Source organism: Anoplophora glabripennis, unplaced genomic scaffold, assembly GCF_000390285.2.
Source record: "Anoplophora glabripennis isolate ALB-LARVAE unplaced genomic scaffold, Agla_2.0 scaffold600, whole genome shotgun sequence".
NCBI classification, from domain to species: Eukaryota; Metazoa; Arthropoda; class Insecta; order Coleoptera; family Cerambycidae; genus Anoplophora; species Anoplophora glabripennis.
In genome coordinates this window covers 139,310-161,603 of record NW_019416830.1, presented here as the reverse complement: position 1 = coordinate 161,603, position 22,294 = coordinate 139,310, and the positions used below count along the sequence as shown (strand labels likewise).

Below are 22,294 nucleotides of genomic sequence, written 5' to 3'. Positions count from 1 at the left end.
TAGGTAAAAATATATAATATTTTGTTTTAATCCATAAATTTTCAATTGACTAACTGTGTGATGTGAATAACATATTAACTTACTGCATTACTGGATTAACAAGATAAACATTTCAGTTTTTTCACTTGCTCTTCCATAAACCCATAGCTTGTTTTCCATATCAATGCTGACAGCTAAATATACATATATATTTTTTTAATAATTCATATGGTTTCTCTTTGTTTCTATAAGACAAGCACAACCCAACGAACAGCAGCACCGACGAACTGTCGAGAGTTTTTAAATAAACGCATGCAAGTGCGTTGGGAAATCAAAGATGATCAGGTGGAGATAACGCTGTCTGGGAAAATTCGGGAGGACCAGTATATGGCCTTTGGAATATCGGGATCGCCTAATCCGCCTAGAATGGTAAGTAAAAGGATATAATTTTTTCCACCTCTTGGAGTTTTATCAATTAGTTAGGTACGGTTTTTTTCAAAATTATCATGAATAACTAAAAATTCGGAATACCTATATCTTTGTGTTTCAGTTGCTATTGAAAATTGTCAAAAAAAATATATTTTGAAAAAAACCAATACAAATTAATTAAACGTGTGCTGTATCTAATAGTGTATCTGTATCTAATTGTAAGTATTAGGTACAAACATTTTTGCAGAATATGAATCTAAACTCAATGTAAAACTTCTTTTTGCATTTACTAATATTTATCCTAATAAAGTTATCGGTAGATGTAAAACAAACATTATGATAATTTTTTCTAATTTATTCACTAATTTTGTAGCTTTCTAAGAATTTATTCCATAGCAAATTTTAGTTGCACTATAATTTTGACATTTATCTTTATTAAAAAGAAAAAACATATATTTTATTATTAGCTCATTTTTAAAAGTATTAAGCTAATTCAAACAAATTCAAAAAAATTCTTCCAAAAAAGTCTTATCAAATGAAGTCTAACAATAGTCTTTGATACCAGAAATCTAGATATGGAAAATAACTCCATGGACAAGACTGCTGATTTTATGGAAAATAACTACTCTATGACCTACATTGAATTGAATTATACTAACATTGTACATAGCTAATAATGAATAATTATCCAAAGAAATATATTCTTGCTGTTCTATCATTACCCTTGACAAAATCTTAAATGAAACAGCTTCTACAAAGAGATCTTTTTGTTTAAACATTTTAATTAATTAATAGCTCAAACCTATGTACAGGGTGATTTAGCCATAATGAATTAATTTTAACAATGTATTCAGAAGGCCTAATAAAGACATAAAATCGAAAAATAAATTACTCAACCTTTAAAAAAAGCAAATTACCCCTTAACTCCCGTTAATTAGACCCCCCACTTTGCATCACATTTGCTGACTGGGAATTCGCCAGCGCAGCGCACTACAGAGCGTTCAAACGTTGCAGCGAAACATAATAGTAAAAACTCATATTCAATTATACAGGGTGAGTCAGTTTTTTGTGGTAGGATTTTAACAGTTGATAGAGATTCATTTTTTAATAAGAAAAGTTCCTATAAACGTAAGTCTTGGAACGCTTCGTTTGTGATATATAGGGTATTAAAAACAAACTTTTTTTAAGAATTTTTCTTAATATCTCTAAGAGACCAACATATATTGAACTGAAATTTGGTATTAATAACACATTAGTTATGGTGAATAAAATAAAGATATCTGTTATCCATTTCACCCACCAGTGACGTGCCCGAGGTGGGTAACTGCCCCCTTTAAAAAAATAATTCGTACGCCCGTGATTTTTTCTGGAAAATAACATCATTTCTAATTTTTTTAATCAATTCTGAACAAAACAGATCTCTTTCAATGGCATGAAACTGTTCGACGATATTGGTACCTAATACATTTGTGAATTAATAAGAAAAATATGATGTGCACTGAAAATCAACAAAAACGATTGAATGAATAATAACAGTTGATAGAGAATCATTTTTTAGTAAGATAAGTTCCTATAAACATAGGTCTTAAAACGCTTCGTTTGTGAGATATAGACCAACAGATATTAAACTAAATTTTAGCATGAAAAAACAAACACAGAACTTAAAAAAGAACTAACTGACACACACGTTACACAATGTTTGCGTTCTTATATCAACGTTATGACATTTAATCGTTTTTGTTGATTTTCAGGGTACATCATATTTTTCTTATTACAAATGTATTACCAATATCGTTGTAACAGTTTCATGCCAAATGAATTTAACCAAAATCCTTTCATTTTATAAAAAATTGAAAGAGAGCTGTTTTGTTCAGAATTGATTAAAAAATTTAGAAATGATGTTATTTTCCAGAAAAATCCACGGGCGTACGAACTTTTTTTTTAAAGGGGGCAGTAACCCACCTCAGACACGTCACTGGTGTGTGAAATGGATAACAGATATCTTTGCTTTATTTACCATAACTAATGTGATATTAATACCAAATTTCAGTTCAATATATGTTGGTCTTTTAGAGATATTAAGAAAAATTCTTAAAAAAAGTTTATTTTCAACACTCTATCTCACAAACGAAGCGTTCTAAGACCTACGTTTATAGGAACTTTCCTTATTAAAAAATGATTCTCTATTAACTGTTAAAATCCTACTACAAAAAACTGACTTACCCTGTATAACAGAGAAAACGTATATTATAAATTCTAAATTGCAATAACCTAACATTCGAAAACAATTGTTTTCCTTAAATATTTGTTTTTATTAACAAATAAATATAATTAATATTTTAGATGTAAAAAAATATAATTCATGTGTCTAGGTAAAAAGGTTAGTTTTTGTCGTTCACTATTAAAAATCCAATAAAAGCTAGGTAGGTCAAGATTCACTCTCGATAAACCTTTGTAAGTCAGCGGTCAGGAGCGGTCCGAAAAGGGGTTTAAATAATGATTTGAAATTGTTTTTTTTTTCAACGTAAATAAGCAGTTTAAAGTTTTTTTAATCGTGTATTCGTAATTTACTCATTTTCCTCTATATTCCCTTAAAAAGAATAACATTATGACTGAATCACCCTGTATAAAGATCAAATTTAGAAAAAAAATGACATTTTAAAATGATTGAATTGTTTCAAAAAGTAATTTTTTATAAGAATCTTTTATAAATTTGGATAGTCCATTTCCAATGAAAGTTTTTGTAAAATATATTACATGGCATATAACCTGTAGGGTAGTTGTTTCCCATAATACCATAATAAAAACGTTTTTATGCTTTTTAAGATTTTTCGTAGAATGGGTGGTAAACTTGTTAGGTGCTTGTCAGTAGGTAACAGCTATTTATTTTGTACCTATTTATAAAAAATGTGAGATACATAGTTTATGTCTCCACAGTCTAAATTTTGTTTCACATGGATATCAGAAAAACCTACTGAACCAATTTCAAGGTCTACAGGTTTTTTTGGGAAAATATGCCAAATTCAGGAGCTAATAGAACATAAAAAAATAAGAAATGATTTCCCATCTTCTCTTGTTTTTGTGATACAGGTCGTCAAAAATTATTTTTTAAAATCCAGTTCTAACCATATTTTTTCCAAAAATCAAGGGAATGTGTTGAAATTTGGCATAGATAATTTTTTTGGGGTATAATAAATCAGTGTTGTTAGTTTTCTACGATCTTTCTCATTGACATTTCATGATATATCTTTTTTGAGGTTAGATCTCAGAGGTTAGTTTTGAAAAAGAATGCAAGACTGCTCTTTCCGGAGACCTTGTATTATTAAGGAGTAGAGGTTGGTTGACTTTCTAACAGTCACCCCCGTTTTCAATTGCAAAAACTTAACCTCAAAAAAGTCATAAAATGTCACTAGGAAAGAAAGTAGCTAGCGACCTCTAGTAGATGGTCAAAAACTAATAACATCAACGAATATAACTACACATTTTATTGCATTAAATTTTTTTGGAAAACATATGGGCCAAATTTGATTATAAGAAATCATCTTTGTATCCCTATATATTCTTTGAGTGATTCTAAGACAAAAAGTTTATATAAACATAGGTTCGGTAATGCTTCGTTTTCAAGATACCTACACGGTGTCAACTTTTTAAAGTCGTTTTTTTTTTAAATCTTAATAACCATTTAGCCGGTTTTGTTGATATTTGGCAGTATTATTTATGGTAGAAAGGGGCTAATCTAGCCCTAACTAGATTAAAATTATTAAGTCTAGTAGCGTCCCAGGGGCACCTTAACCAATATTTTTGACAAAAAAAATGTGCGCCACTGGTTTAAAAATTTTATAATTTATTTATATTAAGCTTAGTGGCTTAATACAAATAAATTTGTCTCTTGATTTTTTTCGTACTTTGCTTCCTTTGTGAAGAAAAAACATAAAAATCACTATTGCATGTCCATCGACAACAAAAAAATATTTTTTAATATTTAATAAAACAAAAAAAACATTTTTTAACTAGAAATAATTTTTATAACAATTTCTATTCTAGAATAGACTATTGAAATGGAAAAAAAACAAGTACACCCCAGTTTTTTGAGATTTTGGTAGTTTTAATTTTTCATTATGTTGTCGTTTTTTGGAATTTGGAAGAAACGTTACTCTTGTTTTTTTTCCGATGTCCTTATCTGGATAACTCTTAGAACAATGAAAGACTTTTTTAAATTTTTCTTATTTTTCTCTGGAGTGATTAGCAACGAATCAAATTTTAGATCAAATTTCGACTTCTTGCATTTCTCATAAGTGAGATAGCAATATATTCTCATCTAGGACATTGTATAGAGTATGATATAATAAAGAGAATTTGGAAGATTACTCAAATAAGGCAAAAAATTATCAAAACTGATCGTTCCTTTCCTCCTCAGGTGGGTGGGGACGTGGTGGTCGCATTCTACGACCCAGAGACGTTCGATTTCCAAGCCGTGGATTACTACATGTCGCACACGGCCCAATGTGACGGCAAGCTGGGCGTCTGCCCTGACGAGAGAATAGGTGGTCGCAATGATGTGACCCTAATATCTGGCGAACGCAAGAACGGCGTAACAACTGTCAAATTTCGCCGGCCACTCAAGACTAATGAGGCGAATAATGACCAGCCAATACCGGAACACGGGGAGGTCAGTGTCATAGCGGCCTTTGGGCCGTTAAATTCCAGAAAGGAGGCGAACGCCCATTCCATAACGGACAAAACCACGGAGGACCACAGGATAGATTTCAGCAATTACGACGATCATGACTGCACCATCAGCTTGGACGACCTGGCCGACGAAAATAGACCCAAGCCATGGCCCCTGGCGAAAATAATAGGTAGATATTGATAAAATGGGTCAAAAATAAATATGTTTTCAATTAAGCTATATTATTTCTTAGATTTAGATTTAGAACATCACGGCTCTAATTCATGTAATATTATTCGAAAGCCCAAGTTACCCCTTAAAAGTGAAGTACTCTTTTAAGGGGTAATTTTAGAATGTGGCGATCACTATTCCGCCCACAACTTTTAATTTATAATTTGAAATTGCAAGATATTGATCTCTAAACTATTACAGACAAAAAGTTTTCTTATATTGTTTAATTTCCTTAAATCGAATAATAATAAATTTCATCTATCACATGTGCTTGGATATGACAATTTCTGCAAAGCATTGCTTCAGTTGTTACTCTTAAAAATATACAATTTGAATTAAATAGTGTATTTTTATTTTCAAATATTTTTTATTATATATTTACATAGGTATATTTTTTATTGTCTTTACTGTTTTGTTGAAACCACATGTCGGTTACATTATCATCTCGCCATAGCAAATACCATTGACTGTTATTGCCTGAGCAGCCACATTTTCGAAGAAGAATGATCATTCGTGGATTTTCTGAACCACAAATAGAACAATTTTGTCGATTAAGGAAACCATCAGGATGAAAATCGGAAATGATTTTGTTTGAAAAAATCAGCATCCACTTGTTGTTGTTCCATAATCCATTCAACGAACTCTCTTCACTCTGCGTGGTCAGTAGGCTTCAGTTCTTGAGTCTACTGAACTTTGTAAGCATAAAGATGAAAATCTTTCGTGAGAATACGCTTTGGAGATCTTCCCGAACTCCTGTTCCTGGACTCTCTGCAACACTCTCACGGATTGCTTTGATATTTTATATTGATCGACTTGTTGAAGGATGGCCAGAGTATTTAAAGTCACTATTTGATCCAGTTTCCCCGAATATTTTAATTCATCTCTTCACAAATGATGAGGTTAAATCATTTTTCCGGCCACATTTTGTGCGAAATTGCAAACAGTAGCTGCCAAACCTTCATTATTTTAAAAATATTCTTCATCAATGAAAACGCGCTATTCTTTCATGTATTCTGCACAAAAGCTGTCAGCTGTCATGCTCTTTTATTTTTCGTTGGCAATAGTTTAACGCAGAAGTGGCGCAAAATTCAAATTTTGTGTTAATTGTGAGACACCCGATATAAATAATATTTGTTTAAGATATTTCAAATATAGAATTTTATTATCTAGATGATAGACCAACAGGATTTTTTTTGTTCATGACAAAAAGTTTCTAAAGAGTCGCCAAAAATAATATCTACATAGAAAAGCATATTATGATATAACATGATACAAATTTTGAAATTATATCACTTTTCTGTTACAGGAGAAACTACATTCAACGCAAGAATCGGTCCAACTGGTGGAAAAAGGGGATACACCGTAATAACCGGACACCCATCTTGGGGAATTGCTTGGTACCTTAATGATATGCTGATTCCTGAAATCACGCTTGAGAGAGGACAAACTTACACCTTTGTAATTGAAGGTGGACATGATAGCGCCAATCCAGCAAGGTAAATAAAGCTAAGGATTGTTGAATTTACAGCGTCTGTAGAGGAATTATTAATTTGATTAATGAACTGAAGGGAACACCATATGCCTTTAGTTATCAAGAAATAACAAAATAAAAGCCTTCTACATTGCTTTTCATTAATCCTGTTCATATCATGATTTCCGAAGATTATTCTTTGTATCATATTAAACCCAAAAGTTTTAACAAATCAAGTGTATAAAACTATGGTTTTCATGATGCATAAAGTAAACTAATAAAACTTGGTTTGGATTTAACTAATTACAGACAAATAGTGTATTTGAATTATAGAAAACTGTCTGGCTTATTATTTGTTCGCCGAAAATAGGCAGCGTAAATTCACATTATATTTACAATACATATTGAAAATATAGCGAAAATGTTTACATTACTCCAGTAAATATGTTTTGCAGAAAATGCAGTAAAATACTGTTTGATTTAGCTTTATGTTTATTTTACAGATATAAATTTAATTAAGCAAATATAAGTCCCTTTAAATAGTAATTTCAGTGGATAGGTAAATGTTTTCCTGCAAATTTAATGTAATTTTGCACTGGTGACTCTTGCTGCGATTCGCTTAATAGGTACATCATCTTTTTTTGAGAAATTAATTTAAAAAATTATTATTCATTTCACACTGTGGCTGAAGTCCTACAGTAACAGTGACCGGTAAATTCTGTTGGATAAGGTAATTTTAAATATATAGCAAATATATACTCTACTTGCTCATCAGTCTGAAAACGTTCTCCTTTAAGCGGATCAAACATGTGATAATCACACTATATAGAGGTTGTTCCAGAACAGTCCAATGCATGTCAGATAATTTTTATTGGGTTATGGTAGCGGTGTGTGGTTAAGCGTTAATATGCAAAAGTAATACGTCCCGAATAGCACAACTTTACTTTTTGGACCGATATGTTGATCTAAAAGGTTGCAGTAATATGCAGCATTAGTTGTTCTTCGATCATGAAGGAAGTCAACGAACTCCTCCATAATTCCAAAAAACTGTTGCTAAAATTTTTCCCGCAGACAAATGAATTTATTGGACAATCTTCACCTTTTTGCCATCACCCTTTATTTGTCCTCTTAGACTGGCGTATAATAATGATGGTCCCAGGTCTCATCACACGTCATTATATGAGGCAGATACGCTTCCCGTTCCACTTCATAACGTTGCGAAACGTCAGTTCGTTCTTCTTAATTCAAAAGCCTCGGGACCCACCTTGCAGAAATTTTCCGGAACTGCAGTTTATTTTTACTGGATTGGACACTACCATAACTCACTCTTTGTTAGATTTCAGTCAGAGTCAAACGACGATCTCCCTGCATGCTTATTTTCGAACAAATCTCGTCCTTCACGAAATTCTTTGTGCCAAAATTTTACTTGAGTTTTTGAAATTATGTAATCTTTGCCAATTTTCATTCGAACTAATATTGTCTTTCATAAGAAATTGAATGACATTGCGCAACGGGACACGGTACTTTCTTCTCGCTCATTAGTTCAATCAAATTGTCGAAAATACCTCATTTTTTGCCAACAAATGGTTCAGTAATTGAAAATATGTAAAAATTAGGAAAAATTCCGTAGAATTCAATGAACTACTTTACCCCACCTGAATTTTAGGGCTTCATTTTCAAAATGGCGTCCAAGGTTCGCAAAAAACAGTTTTTTTCATTTTAGACAAACATGTTTCAAACAAATATTGTAGGAATCTTTAATACGGATCGAATAAGCCCAAACCAGGCTCGATAAATAAATAAATTAATTATTGTAAAAAAAACTGCTAAAAGTCGCAATTTTTCAAATAGTATCTCTTTTAAACATAAATATTTTTATGAAACTTGGTGAAAGGATAGCTCTTGGCAAGAAAAATAAAATGTTTTTTTCAAGATTGAAACATATTTTATAGTTTTTGCAAAAATCGAGTTTTTCGAAAAAAAAGCGTTTTTATAAAGTCCCCACAATTCACAGGCCGGCACATCTTTAGGAGCGGAGTTGGTCTTAAAATTTTCTTTAATAATTACACTATTATGTGCAAATATTGCGCGAGCCTCAAATCGATTTCTAATATCGCAAAAAAACAGTCGAAAAATAGTTTTTTTTTTTCAGGGCCATAAACTTTGATTAACTTTTTGATTTCAATTCGTATCAAAATGTCGATGCTGCTATTCGAAAGTTGACATTATTTCACGAATTAAAAAAAAAGTCTGTCCTACGACCAACAGGGGCCGAAATTTTTTTTTTTATTTTTCGAAAAATCGACATCACCTCATTTATTAATATTAAGGGCTGAAATTTACACGCGTTATAGTTGAATATTTGTACTTCGATATAAAAAATATTCCACAACGATTGGTCCCATTTTATTTCATTAAACTTTCATTTTATGGGCCCCGTATATTGCTTGTTGGGCTCGACACGTTGATGTGCGCGATTGGGGGAGAAGACTGTAATACTACTATTGTATATGTCGATCCACGTAACGTGTATTTTTTCTTTTCATGTACAGGGTGGTTCACTATATTTTGACCCCCCTTTAACTTTTTTGTTTTAAGAGTTATAAAAAAATGTGAATTATAAAAGTTGCACGATAGTTTATGAATTTTTCGAAAATGATGGTAGAAAAACAAATGAAGTCCAAATAAAATGGTCGCGGATGTTAACTTTGTTAAGTTAAATGGAACACCCTGTATATTTTTACATATTTGGATAGAACGTTCCCTGTCGAGCATAGTCATATCAGGTTTGTTGGGTTCATCTCTAACAATAAACGAGATAATATTAAAAAACGAAGAGGTTTTTTATTAAGAAAATAAGACTTCTTTAATTGTTAGACCTCTTCCAGGCATTTCTGCCTTTTTTCCCAATTACGTAAGGATTTACAGATTTAGTTAAAATATATTTTGATATATCGGACATTGATACGGTCCAAAATGCGTATAGGTAATGTAACGAAATCTCACTAATTAGGCCGTGAGAGGTCTAATTACTCATGGACATTATATGGTAGGTCGTGACAGTGACAGGTAGTAATGTCTTGACAACATTGTTATTGATTGACAGTTTGTATTATTATTTAATTAAAATAGGTTACACAGAAGTAGAAAATTATTTAGAATTAAAATAGAGTATGGAGAACTTTGCTCTATTTTAATTCCTATAATATTTCAATTTTCTACTTCTGTGTATCCCATTTTAATTAAATAATAATACAAACTGTCAAACAATAACAATGTCGTCATGACATTACCTGTTACTGTTACACTGTCACTAAATTAGTGAGATTTAGTTAAAGTCCCTATACGCATTTTTGACCATATCAATGTCCGATCTGTCAAATTATATTATAACTAAATCTGTAAATCCTTACGTAATTGGAAAAAGGCAGAAATATCTGAAAGAGGTTTAACAATTACAAAATGTCTTATTTTCTTAATAAAAAACCTTCTTTTGGTTTTTTAATAGTATCTCGCTTATTGTTAGAGATAGACCCAACAAATCCTACATGACTATGCTCAACGGGGAACGTTCTATTCAAATATGTAAACATATACAGGGTGTTCCATTTAACTTAACAAAGTTAACATCCGCGGCCATTTTGTTTGGACTTCATTTGTTTTTCTACTATCATTTTTGAAAAATTCATAAAAACTCATGCAACTTTTATATTTCACATTTTTTTTATAACTCTTAAAACAAAAAAGTTAAAGGGGGGGTCAAAATATATCGAATCACCCTGTACATTTATAAAGCGTTTTTATCAGTCATGAATTTGTATTTACATAATGGTGCGTATCTTATTGAGATAATAAAATAATAAAAGTAATGTCGGTTAGTTGAAGAAATAAGAAGGCGGAAAGTAGAAAAATTCTTCATTTATTAAACATGTAGATGCGAAAGCGGTGATTACAAAACTAATGCGTGTAGCTGCCGAAAACATGGATTAAAATGTTCTAATTTATGTCTGAAGTGCGAAGGTTACCTACAATTGCTCTAATACCGAAAAAAAACTATAGTTATTGAAGATATCGAGGAAGATATGGACAAGCCATGTTTATCAGAAAATGAAATCGAATCAGACGAAGAAAACTTTGACGATGACGATGGTGATGTACAAGAAATCATGTCAAACAGTAGTAGCGAAGAAAAATGGAGACCTAAGAAACGTTAAAAAATAAATTAATATTATTTTCATACAATCACAAAAATATTTTTTCAACTAAACGACATTACTTTTATTATTTTATTAACTCAATAAGATACGTACCATTATGTAAATACAAATTCATAACTGATAAAAATGTATTTATAAATGTACACGAAAAGAAAAAATACACGTAGTTCGTTACGTATGATCGACATACAACAGCGCACATCAACGTGTCGAGCCGAGCAAGCAATATACGGGGCCCATAAAAATTTTATGAAAGAAAATGGGACCAATGGTTGCGGAATATTTTTTATATTGAAGTAGAAGTATTCAACTATGACAACTTAATATTAATAAATGTGGTCGTGGCGATTTTTCGAAAAAAAAATTCTCGGCCTCTTAAAAAATGTCAGCAACGACATTTTGATACGAATTGAAATCGAAAAGTTAATCAGAGTTTTATTGCCCTGAAAAAAAAACGATTTTTCGATAGTTTTTTTGCGATATTTGAAATCGATTTGAGGCTCGCGCAATATTTGCACATAATAGTGTAATTATTAAAGAAAATTTTAAGTCCAACCTCGCTCCTAAAGATGTACCGGCCTATGAATTATGGGGATTTTACAAAAATTTTATTCGAAAAACTCGATTTTTGCAAATACTATAAAATATTTTTCAATTTTGAAAATATCATTTCATTTTTTTGCTCGCCAAGAGTTATCCTTTCACCAAGTTTCATAAAAAAATATTTATTTTTGGAAGAGGTATTTGAAAAAAATTGCGATTTTTAGCGGTTTTTTTACAATAACATTAATTTATTTATCTATCAAAACCGGTTTGGGCTTATTCGATCCGTATTAAAAATTCCTAAAACTTTTGTCTGAAACGTTTTTTTCTAAAATGTTTAGTTTTTTTATAAATAAAAAAACTGTTTTTTGCAAACTTTGGACGCCATTTTGAAAATGAAGCCTAAAAATTCAGGTAGGGTAAAGTAGTTCATTAAATTCTACGGAATTTTTTCCTAATTTTTACATATTTTCAATTACTGAACTATTTTTTGGCCCCTGAAAAAGTAATTTGATTGGACTACATCGCGATAACAACTAAAAGTGTGGTGTTACTGGTGTTGCGCCCAAGTTGGGCGCCCCGGTTTAAGCATGACACCTCCCCTCCGGCCTCTGAACTTCTTACCTCTCTCACTATTCTGTATAAGTCGCCGGCCTGTGTAAATTTGATTCAACTCGTATATGTATAATATGAATAGTCTGCGTTGTGTTTTGGACCTAAACTGAAATATATTCTATATATGTAATTCTAAATTAAATTTATCGACACGACAAGTGTTGCATGAGTTTTTGTTTTTGTATTAGTTATTTGTATTGTATAATATAAACCAAAGCGATATGCGCCACCCAAGCTAACCTAAAAAAAATTAAATTCTCAAAATTTTAAATGCAACCACTAAACAGTATCGCAGGTCTCTGTTAAGGACTTGTTTACTTCTTTTCACTAAAAGCTTTGGGCTTCTTTGCTTTATTCCCCTCAGGTTTTTTTCATTAAAAAAGATATCAGTTTCGAAAATTTACTATTATGAATATTCTTCTTGGGTTTGTTTGGGCCTTGAATACAGTCTACATACACTTTATGACTTAAGCATGTTTGATATTTCAGCTAAATAAGCTAATAACTCATCTTCATCTACTTTTTCTTTTCGCACCATTCTTCGAAAAATGTACCTATGCTTTTTGGTGCCTTTTCCTGAATTTTGTTGCTAATAATTCATCGCTGGCAACAGCAGGTTGTTCTTTAAAGCCCGGGACAGACGCTCCGTTATACACACCAACTTACTTGCACAAACCTAAATTGTCCAGCAAGACTAAATCGTCATTTGACCACTAACTTTTTGTTGCATCAATTTGCGTTCAGTTATAAAAATCAATATGGCTAATGAGCTTTTATTGTGTGCGACTGTTTTTGCCGTTGTAGCAAGAAAAAGAAAAATAAATAAGAAAAAACGTTCCAAGACCATAGACTTGGCTTATACACATCTTCTGCTTCTATACCAGAGTGCAATTTTCTAGTTTTCGTAAACTCTTTTCTTCGAAAGTAAGTGCGCGATGAATTCATTACTTTTATTACCGCGTATTTATTGGCTGAGAGATATTTTAACTTTTCTATTAGTGTCTCATACATAGCATTTTTTTGTCTGTGCGAATACTCTTTGCATTTTACCTTCCAAAGGCATGGATTTTCTCCGTATAGGGTATAGATTAATGCAATTTGTGAGGAACTCTCTCGACATTATCCGTAGGTCCAACATATTTTAACTCAATAATTTAAATTGATACTACCCACTAATTTTAATATGTGTACAACGAATTTTACTGCTCGTTAAAAACAAGAAGACTACATATAAGTTGCAAGAACCGCCAGGCATTACAACTTGCCGCTAGACAAGTCTGGTACTCACGGCGAAAATATCTGACAGGTTTGATTTCACTCAAGCCCAACAATTGTCTGTACAGATTTGATAAGTCTGCCAACTTATCAGCACTAACGCAACGATAAATCGTGCAACTTAAGTTTGAACAAGCAAGTTGATGTGCATGACGAAGCGCCTATCCCGGGGTTAATATCGAATGAAATGTTTCTTCGTCACTATAATTGCTGTTCAACAGTATAAGCGTCTAAAATTTTTGCAGATAACTGTTACACATACACTCTGTATGATATTTATTAAGATAGAATTCCAATAAAAAAATAAGCCAATAAAGTTCTGTTATCGGAACTACTGTAACAATTTACCGCGGCAGGGGCGTGCCTTGAAATTTTCCGCCAATGTCTTTCTACCTCGGGTGCCGAATGCGGTTAATTCCAAGAAAGTAACGCGAGGGTCGTCTTGGAATTCCATCTCAATAAGTACCGTACGGACTGTACCTACTTTGTTTTCATTGCAAGTTTTGAGGTAAGAGCTGGGTAAAGTTACTTTACTTAGGTCTTATATCAGTTTACGGAGCTCTCCCCTCCTTTCCGATCTAGATCAGTAACAACGCACTTTTCGAGCTAAAAAGAGATTGGAAACAGACGTCTTTTAGAATAATAGCACAAAAAAATATTGCGTTAGTAATTAATAAAAAATGTATGCTGGAATATAGCAAATTAACGATGCGCAATGCAATAAAGTATGATAATAATGTATTTTATTGTTTATCTTGAAACTAAATTAATTGCTACGGAGACATTTGTTGTTAATGCACTGGAAAAGTTTTTCCATGCACAGCACGGGAAAAGTGGATTTTCTTTTCGCTAAACAGCCATGGAAACGTATTGTTTTGATTGTGGTATAATGAAAAAAATGTTAATACACATCAGAGATTCTTTAGTTTCAGAGTTTCTGCTGAAGGCGAGAACGATAATGTCTCTCAAAACGTTAAGAAATCGACTTAGCAACTAGTCTGGAAATTGTTCAACCACACTTAGGCCTATTGAAAAACAAAGTTTTCTAAATGTACCTGTGGAGAATAATATTTTAATTGCGAGAATTCGTACCACACAAAAGATTTATTTTCCGAAATCGAGAATTATATGAAATTAATTGTTAATTGACGCAAAACTTTATCCTAAACAAATTCAGTCGCCATTCAGTCGCCGCAACAATATGTTCTGCTTGTATTTCATTGTTTTGAAAATGTAGTAATATTTCTAATATTAAATACGATAGTAAGGACTTCTTCACCTAATAAACTACCTGACGTAAGTTCCTAACTTCTTAAAATAGGTATTTTTTAGAGCGGATGTAAAAAAGTTAAAATCTGCAAACTGTATTTGCAACTGTTATTTTTTATGTTTATTGTGTTTTCCTTCAAAACTTAAATAAATAATTTACCAACATTTGGATGTATCAATCTTTAAAACTTGCAATGTTGCTAATGTCAAATATATTCAAAATTACCATACACTACATACCGTTACCATACACTATTAAATATAACCTGCCACTTTTCGAAAAAATCTATTTTTTTATTTTCTCCCCAGAATATACTATTAATTTTTTTATATATAGACACTATTTTCTAGCCTTCCTACAAAATTATGGAAATTATAAATTATAATAACAATATCCTACAGTCGTCGATTATAACTTTGTTTTAACTGTAATAATTACCCTAATCAGAAAATGAGATTCTTAGAGTGCGAGAAACACCTATAACCATAGACCACCTAGATTGGCTGTATCTAATTCCAATGTACGGGTACCCAGTGAATACAAATTGCGGGGAAGTGGAGTGTGCGAGGTAATCTGACTGCGCATACCTTCGAGCATCTACTACAGGTCCGGATTAAACAATATTTTTACACTTATGACTATATTTATTTTTCAAGTTTGGAATTCAGAAAATAATATATTTTAATGTATTACTTATATTAAATAAACCTACAAAATAATTTAAATATGTTTATTGTCCTTTAAGTAATGTTTGTTAAATATTTGTCTTTTCGTATACAGGGTGTCTCATAATTAGCTGCCAACCCTGAACAGGCCGATTCTATGATCAAAACTAAGTAAAAAAGTTCATATGAACATGGGTCCGGAAATGCTTCCTAAGGACACAGCGATCCATTGAAGAGGGAGGAATGGAAATCATTTTTTTGCAATATCTCTCAATCGCGTTGTGATAAATGAATGAAATTTGGTATAAACAGCTAAATTTTGATGAGCAATTTGATGGACTAATCCATTTATTTTCACAAGGTCCATTGGGGTGGGTACGGGGGGGCCCTTGGTACTTTGCGTGTGTAACTTTTTCATCTTTGACTTTTTAACAAATTGGACAGCAAATTCCGTTTTCCCGAACTGTTTTACGTTAAAAAGGTACTCTTGTTTCAAATCGTTATCTTTAACGGTTTCTGAGAAAATCGCTCTTGAATTAATCCCACTTTGGTCAATTTCATAGTAATTTAAACAAAAAATAATAATAATAATTTTCCTTTCCTCTCTTTTCCATTTAAAGGATTAATTTTTATTTAATTTAATTTTTTATTATTATTTTTTTATTAAAATTAGATTAAATTTAAACAAAAAAATTTTTTTTGTTTAAATTACTATGAAATTGACCAAAGTGGGATTAATTCAAGAGCGATTTTCTCAGAAACCGTTAAAGATAACGATTTGAAACAAGAGTACCTTTTTAACGTAAAACAGTTCGGGAAAACGGAATTTGCTGTCCAATTTGTTAAAAAGTCAAAGATGAAAAAGTTACACACGCAAAGTACCAAGGGCCCCCCCGTACCCACCCCAATGGACCTTGTGGAAATAAATGGATTAGTCCATCAAATTGCTCATCAAAATTTAGCTGTGTATACCAAATTTCATTCATTTATCACAACGCGATTGAGAGATATTGCAAAAAAATGATTTCCATTCCTCCCTCTTCAATGGGTCCCTGTGCCCTTAGGAAGCATTTCCGGACCCATGTTCATATGAACTTTTTTACTTAGTTTTGATCATAGAATCGGCCTGTTCAGGGTTGGCAGCTAATTATGAGACACCCTGTATTTTACTGAAATATACACTTAGACTTCATGAGTTATTTTCACATCAATATACTTTTCACATACAGCCCTTACAAGTTCTATTAAATGAATAGAATTGTTAGGGAAATTGTCAAATTGATCGTGCAAATTTTCAAATATACACAATATATACCACAATTTTATTTTTCTGTAGCTTGGGTGTACTGTTTTTATAGTTATTAAAAAAATGTATTATTTTTTCTGTTTCTTAAATTATCATTTTTCTTTTTTAAACGACGTTTATTTTTTGCGGGTTATCTCTTTTTTTTTGTTTATAGGAAACGAAGGAAAGCCGCCTAACTTCATATTTTAGTTTCTTCTTTCTTGGGGTATCATCACTAAAATTTTTATATAATCTTTTCATTATCCGTGATACTCAAAGTTGACATCGAAGATTAGGTCAGAATCTGATGACTTCGAAGTGGTAGGTTGGCTGGTAGGAGACGTAAAAGAATCTGAAGATTGGGACTGTTCATGTTCATAAAAAAGTATTAGTGAAGATAATTTTTATAAAATTATGTGGTGAGCATTAAAATGTTCACTACGTGTTGGGAGAGTCCTACATGCAAAAAAAATCATTAAAATCGCACAGTCCAGGCAAATGTTACAGGAGTGTTCTAGATCAAACTTGAACAGACTGTGCATATACATATAAAGTATAATTACTTATTATTTCTGGTAGATCTGTTTTTTTTTTAACTTTCACTTATCTGTACTTTATGTCAACATCCTTTGGAAATCTGTAAAAATTCATATATTATATTCGAAAAATCGAAGGGATTATAAAAATCTAGTAATTATTTATTTTGCCATAAAACTCAGATTTTTCTAATCAAATTTTGCCAACCCCCCTTTTCCAGGGTGCTGAACATGAATTTGAAATTAATTTTTTGTTGTTTTTTCGATCGCAAAAACATATGACATTAATTTTCAGCTCCCTCAAAATTACGGGAATTTCAATTTCAAAAAATCGGAGACCTTTACGTAAACTAAATAATTATTAAAAATATTATACGATCATTTATACATTATTTTATTAACAATTTATAATAATACCACGTTTACCATTGTACTATGTATGCGAAAAAATTATAAAGTCAACCCTGGAATACTCTGACCTTAACCAAGAAATGGCGTATATAATGGCTCAAATTTACGCTTATTTTACTTATCTAGAGAAGGAAACTTTTCGGCTCTCTTCACCAATTTGTTCACTTCTATTTATACAATGTCCAATCCCCATGAAAAAATAACTAATTATTGAAATCAAAGCGACACGTACAGCTCAAGTTTCCAAATACGACTGATGCTGGTCTACCGACTAGTCTAGCCAGTCTAGGTGGTCTATGCCTATAACTGATGATTTCAAATATACGAATATCTATTATACCTATTCTATACGTTGCAGATACCACCCATTCTATATAACTGAGTCTAATGAAGGAGGATTTGGACAAAAAACAGAAGACGAACAAAGAAAACAGAAAGTATACGCTGGTGTAGACTATGACCGCGAAGGGTATCCTTATCCAACTGCGGCTGGAAGATACTGCGAATGGGCCCATAAAAGCGTCGATAAATCTATGGAATCGGAAACGTTCAAAGTATTCATGGAAACTTTAAGGCTGGAATGCGATCAAGGTGAACCAGCTTATTTGAATTGGACCGTTCCAATGGAGGCACCAGATTTATTATATTATCAGGTAAGCATATAAAAGCAAATTTACAGAAAAGGAAATGTAACATATATATAAAGGCTGTTAGATATAATACGATGTCAAAACTAGTTTACTATTTCTTTTGAAACCATAAAACGTAGAACAAATGATACTACCGGCGTTTTCAGTGAGTCCAAATACCTACTTAAATAGTATATTCAACATTTTTCTTCTTATTTTGATACATTGATTTTTTAGAAATTTTCATGAGTTTTTCATAAAAAAGTTTAACCAAAAACGTTTTGTCTGTAAAACATTGGTTGAATGATTTCCCGGCTGGTTACCACGTTGTCGATTTACAACTCTTGACGTTTCGAGAGACATATCGCTCTCTTCTTGTTAAACAGTTTCAGAGTAACTGAAGAAGAGAGCGACATGTCTCTCGAAACGTTAAGAGTTGTAAATCGACGACGTGGCAACCAGCCGGGAAATAATTCAACCATTAACGACAGCCAGAAGCAAAACTGAAACATTGAAAAAGTTCACTCATCGTTAATAATTTTTAAATGTTTTTTATTCAAAATCAACTTTTATTTAAACATCTTTTTGTATCTCAAATAGTATATATTATTGTATATTGTATTTTTACCACTTTAATGGATCATTCAGTATGATCTTCCCACTTTTTTCCTCATGGTATGAAAACTCAGACTAGATCCTATTAACATTAAGCCTTCTGGAAAATATTATTTAGTTGTATGTACAACCTGCTTTTCCATTTTCTTAAATTTGTTTCACAATTTTCTGCCAAGTAATAAAATCTAAAAAAAACCAACACTGCCAGCGTTTTCAGGGGTCAAAATACGTGTCTTTCAAAATATTTATACAGGGTATTCTATATGTAACCTGCTACAATTCACAACTAGATTATACTCTCAAAAGTAAGAAAAGATGTTCCAAAAAACATAGGTCTGAAAATGCTACGTAAAGGATTGACTTTTATTCAATATCTCCGAAATTTATAGAAATAAATAAATGTAACTTTAAAAATCTACAAACTATTTTATTTTCAATAATTTAATTTGAAAGTAGGTTAAAACTGATGAAGGGGTAATCCAAACTATGGGGTAGTTTTATCGCAAAATTAAAAAGGTGCACTTGTTGGACTTTGTACCTTTTCGAGTAAAATCGATCTTGCAATTATCGCCTCTCGTATATTGAAGAGTCACCAAATCGGGTGTCCAGTTAGCCAGCCAAACTTTAACTACATTACAATAACATTAAAACAAAATAAGTATTACAATTCTAATACATTTAGATCCAAAAATTGTTTAAGCATCCTTAAACATTGCACCTTGTATTTATTTTAAATATTCTGATTTTCAGCTAAGTTCATGAAATAGCTTTTAAATTTGAGAATATATATTCTAAATTTTATTTAATAAACCTTTTTTATATTTTGGATTAAGAAAAATCTATAAAAAAAATTACTAATTTGTTTTTAATGAACTTTGAAGGCACGGAGATGTGACATATTTCAAATATTTTTAGTATCACCTGGCGCATTCGGCAGATTATACAAAATGTTTTTGTTTTACCTTGTACTTTTTGTAGAAGATGAATCCAGATAACCTATTATTGAATGAATTCACTATTGGATTAATGGATACTCAATAGTGTTTTATGAATTTTTAATAACAGAAAATAATTTTCTAAAACTTGATAATTAACCTACTATTGATTTCTAGATAGAAAGGCAAAGGAGATAAGGGAGTGTTACGCGAATGTTGCGAATACCTCTGAATGCCTAACGATTTAGTTAGAATATGGCAAGAAGAAAAGAATATTTTTATATATCTGCTATTCTACTTATATCCTGATAAATATGTCCCGGATTTCATTACTTAAATTCCACATGAAACATAAAGCAGGGGTTGTAAAGCCGCTAATGATTTACAAACTATGGCTAGTGTGAGATACCTACATATTTATTGATAAAAGGCTGTAAGGATCAGAGAAATTATGTAGGAGTTTCCTTATTTTTATAAGAAGTTATGAACGTAGGCGCTCCTCCTACTTATATTGTGACAATATACACTGAAATTAAAAATTCTTAAATCGATTTTAGTCTGAACATGTCTTAAAATAGACTATTTCTGACAAAATGTTTACAGCGAAGGCTTTCAAATATATTTTGTATTGCCATTTGGTGCTACAGAAAAAAAAATTAATTACCTATGTAAAATATAATAACAAATACAATAAAAAGAGATATATGTTTATTTGTTTTAATAATAATTTTAATATGAACTTACATATTATGCCCGTTTGTACACATTGTATAGATCAAAGTGGAACGACTGAGTTAAATACCTTAATCAAAGGTTGTTCTATTTGCCCAGTAAACACAGATACGTTAGAAAGACGTTTATAACGTCCAAATACGTGTCGATTTTACGTACAATCAATTTATAAATGTCGCGATTTTATTTTAAGATAACGAAAGAATAAACGCTCAGTTTTAGTATTAATATCCTTTAACTTTTACGTTTCAAAATAAGATTGCATTAAGATCTTTAGTAAACGCAATTTAAATCTGGAAAAGAAGATTTAAANGACAAATGTTGCAAGAGTTTTTGTTTTTGTATTAGTTATTTGTATTGTATAATATAAACCAAAGCGATATGCGCCACCCAAGCTAACCTAAAAAAAATTAAATTCTCAAAATTTTAAATGCAACCACTAAACAGTATCGAAGGTCTCTATTAAGGAGAACTTGTTTACTTCTTTTCACTAAAAGCTTTGGGCTTCTTTGCTTTATTCCCCTCAGGTTTTTTTCATTAAAAAAGATATCAGTTTCGAAAATTTACTATTATGAATATTCTTCTTGGGTTTGTTTGGGCCTTGAATACAGTCTACATACACTTTATGACTTAAGCATGTTTGATATTTCAGCTAAATAAGCTAATAACTCATCTTCATCTACTTTTTCTTTTCGCACCATTCTTCGAAAAATGTACCTATGCTTTTTGGTGCCTTTTCCTGAATTTTGTTGCTAATAATTCATCGCTGGCAACAGCAGGTTGTTCTTTAAAGCCCGGGACAGACGCTCCGTTATACACACCAACTTACTTGCACAAACCTAAATTGTCCAGCAAGACTAAATCGTCATTTGACCACTAACTTTTAGTTGCATCAATTTGCGTTCAGTTATAAAAATCAATATGGCTAATGAGCTTTTATTGTGTGCGACTGTTTTTGCCGTTGTAGCAAGAAAAAGGAAAATAAATAAGAAAAAACGTTCCAAGACCATAGACTTGGCTTATACACATCTTCTGCTTCTATACCAGAGTGCAATTTTCTAGTTTTCGTAAACTCTTTTCTTCGAAAGTAAGTGCGCGATGAATTCATTACTTTTATTACCGCGTATTTATTGGCTGAGAGATCTTTTAACTTTTCTATTAGTGTCTCATACATAGCATTTTTTTGTCTGTGCGAATACTCTTTGCATTTTACCTTCCAAAGGCATGGATTTTCTCTGTATAGGGTATAGATTAATGCAATTTGTGAGGAACTCTCTCGACATTATCCGTAGGTCCAACATATTTTAACTCAATAATTTAAATTGATACTACCCACTAATTTTAATATGTGTACAACGAATTTTACTGCTCGTTAAAAACAAGAAGACTACATATAAGTTGCAAGAACCGCCAGGCATTACAACTTGCCGCTAGACAAGTCTGGTACTCACGGCGAAAATATCTGACAGGTTTGATTTCACTCAAGCCCAACAATTGTCTGTACAGATTTGATAAGTCTGCCAACTTATCAGCACTATCGCAACGATAAATCGTGCAACTTAAGTTTGAACAAGCAAGTTGATGTGCATGACGAAGCGCCTATCCCGGGGTTAATATCGAATGAAATGTTTCTTCGTCACTATAATTGCTGTTCAACAGTATAAGCGTCTAAAATTTTTGCAGATAACTGTTACACATACACTCTGTATGATATTTATTAAGATAGAATTCCAATAAAAAAATAAGCCAATAAAGTTCTGTTATCGGAACTACTGTAACAATTTACC

At 31.7% G+C, this 22,294-nt stretch overlaps 1 protein-coding gene across 5 annotated transcripts in view; it reads left to right on the top strand.

Moving 5' to 3' along the window:
• Nucleotides 1-22,294, top strand: part of LOC108912028 (protein Skeletor, isoforms B/C) — a 148,726-nt gene that overhangs the window by 111,190 nt on the left and 15,242 nt on the right. For all 5 annotated transcript variants that reach the window (XR_002763103.1, XM_018717169.2, XM_018717172.1 and 2 more), the window contains 4 exons: nt 232-408; nt 4,826-5,267; nt 6,615-6,804; nt 17,955-18,249. Coding sequence is in view for 4 of the 5 variants with exons in the window: in XM_018717169.2 (XP_018572685.1) it covers nt 232-408; nt 4,826-5,267; nt 6,615-6,804; nt 17,955-18,249 (1,104 nt within the window). In the remaining variant the exon portion in view is untranslated. The remainder of the gene's footprint in view (nt 1-231; nt 409-4,825; nt 5,268-6,614; nt 6,805-17,954; nt 18,250-22,294) is intronic.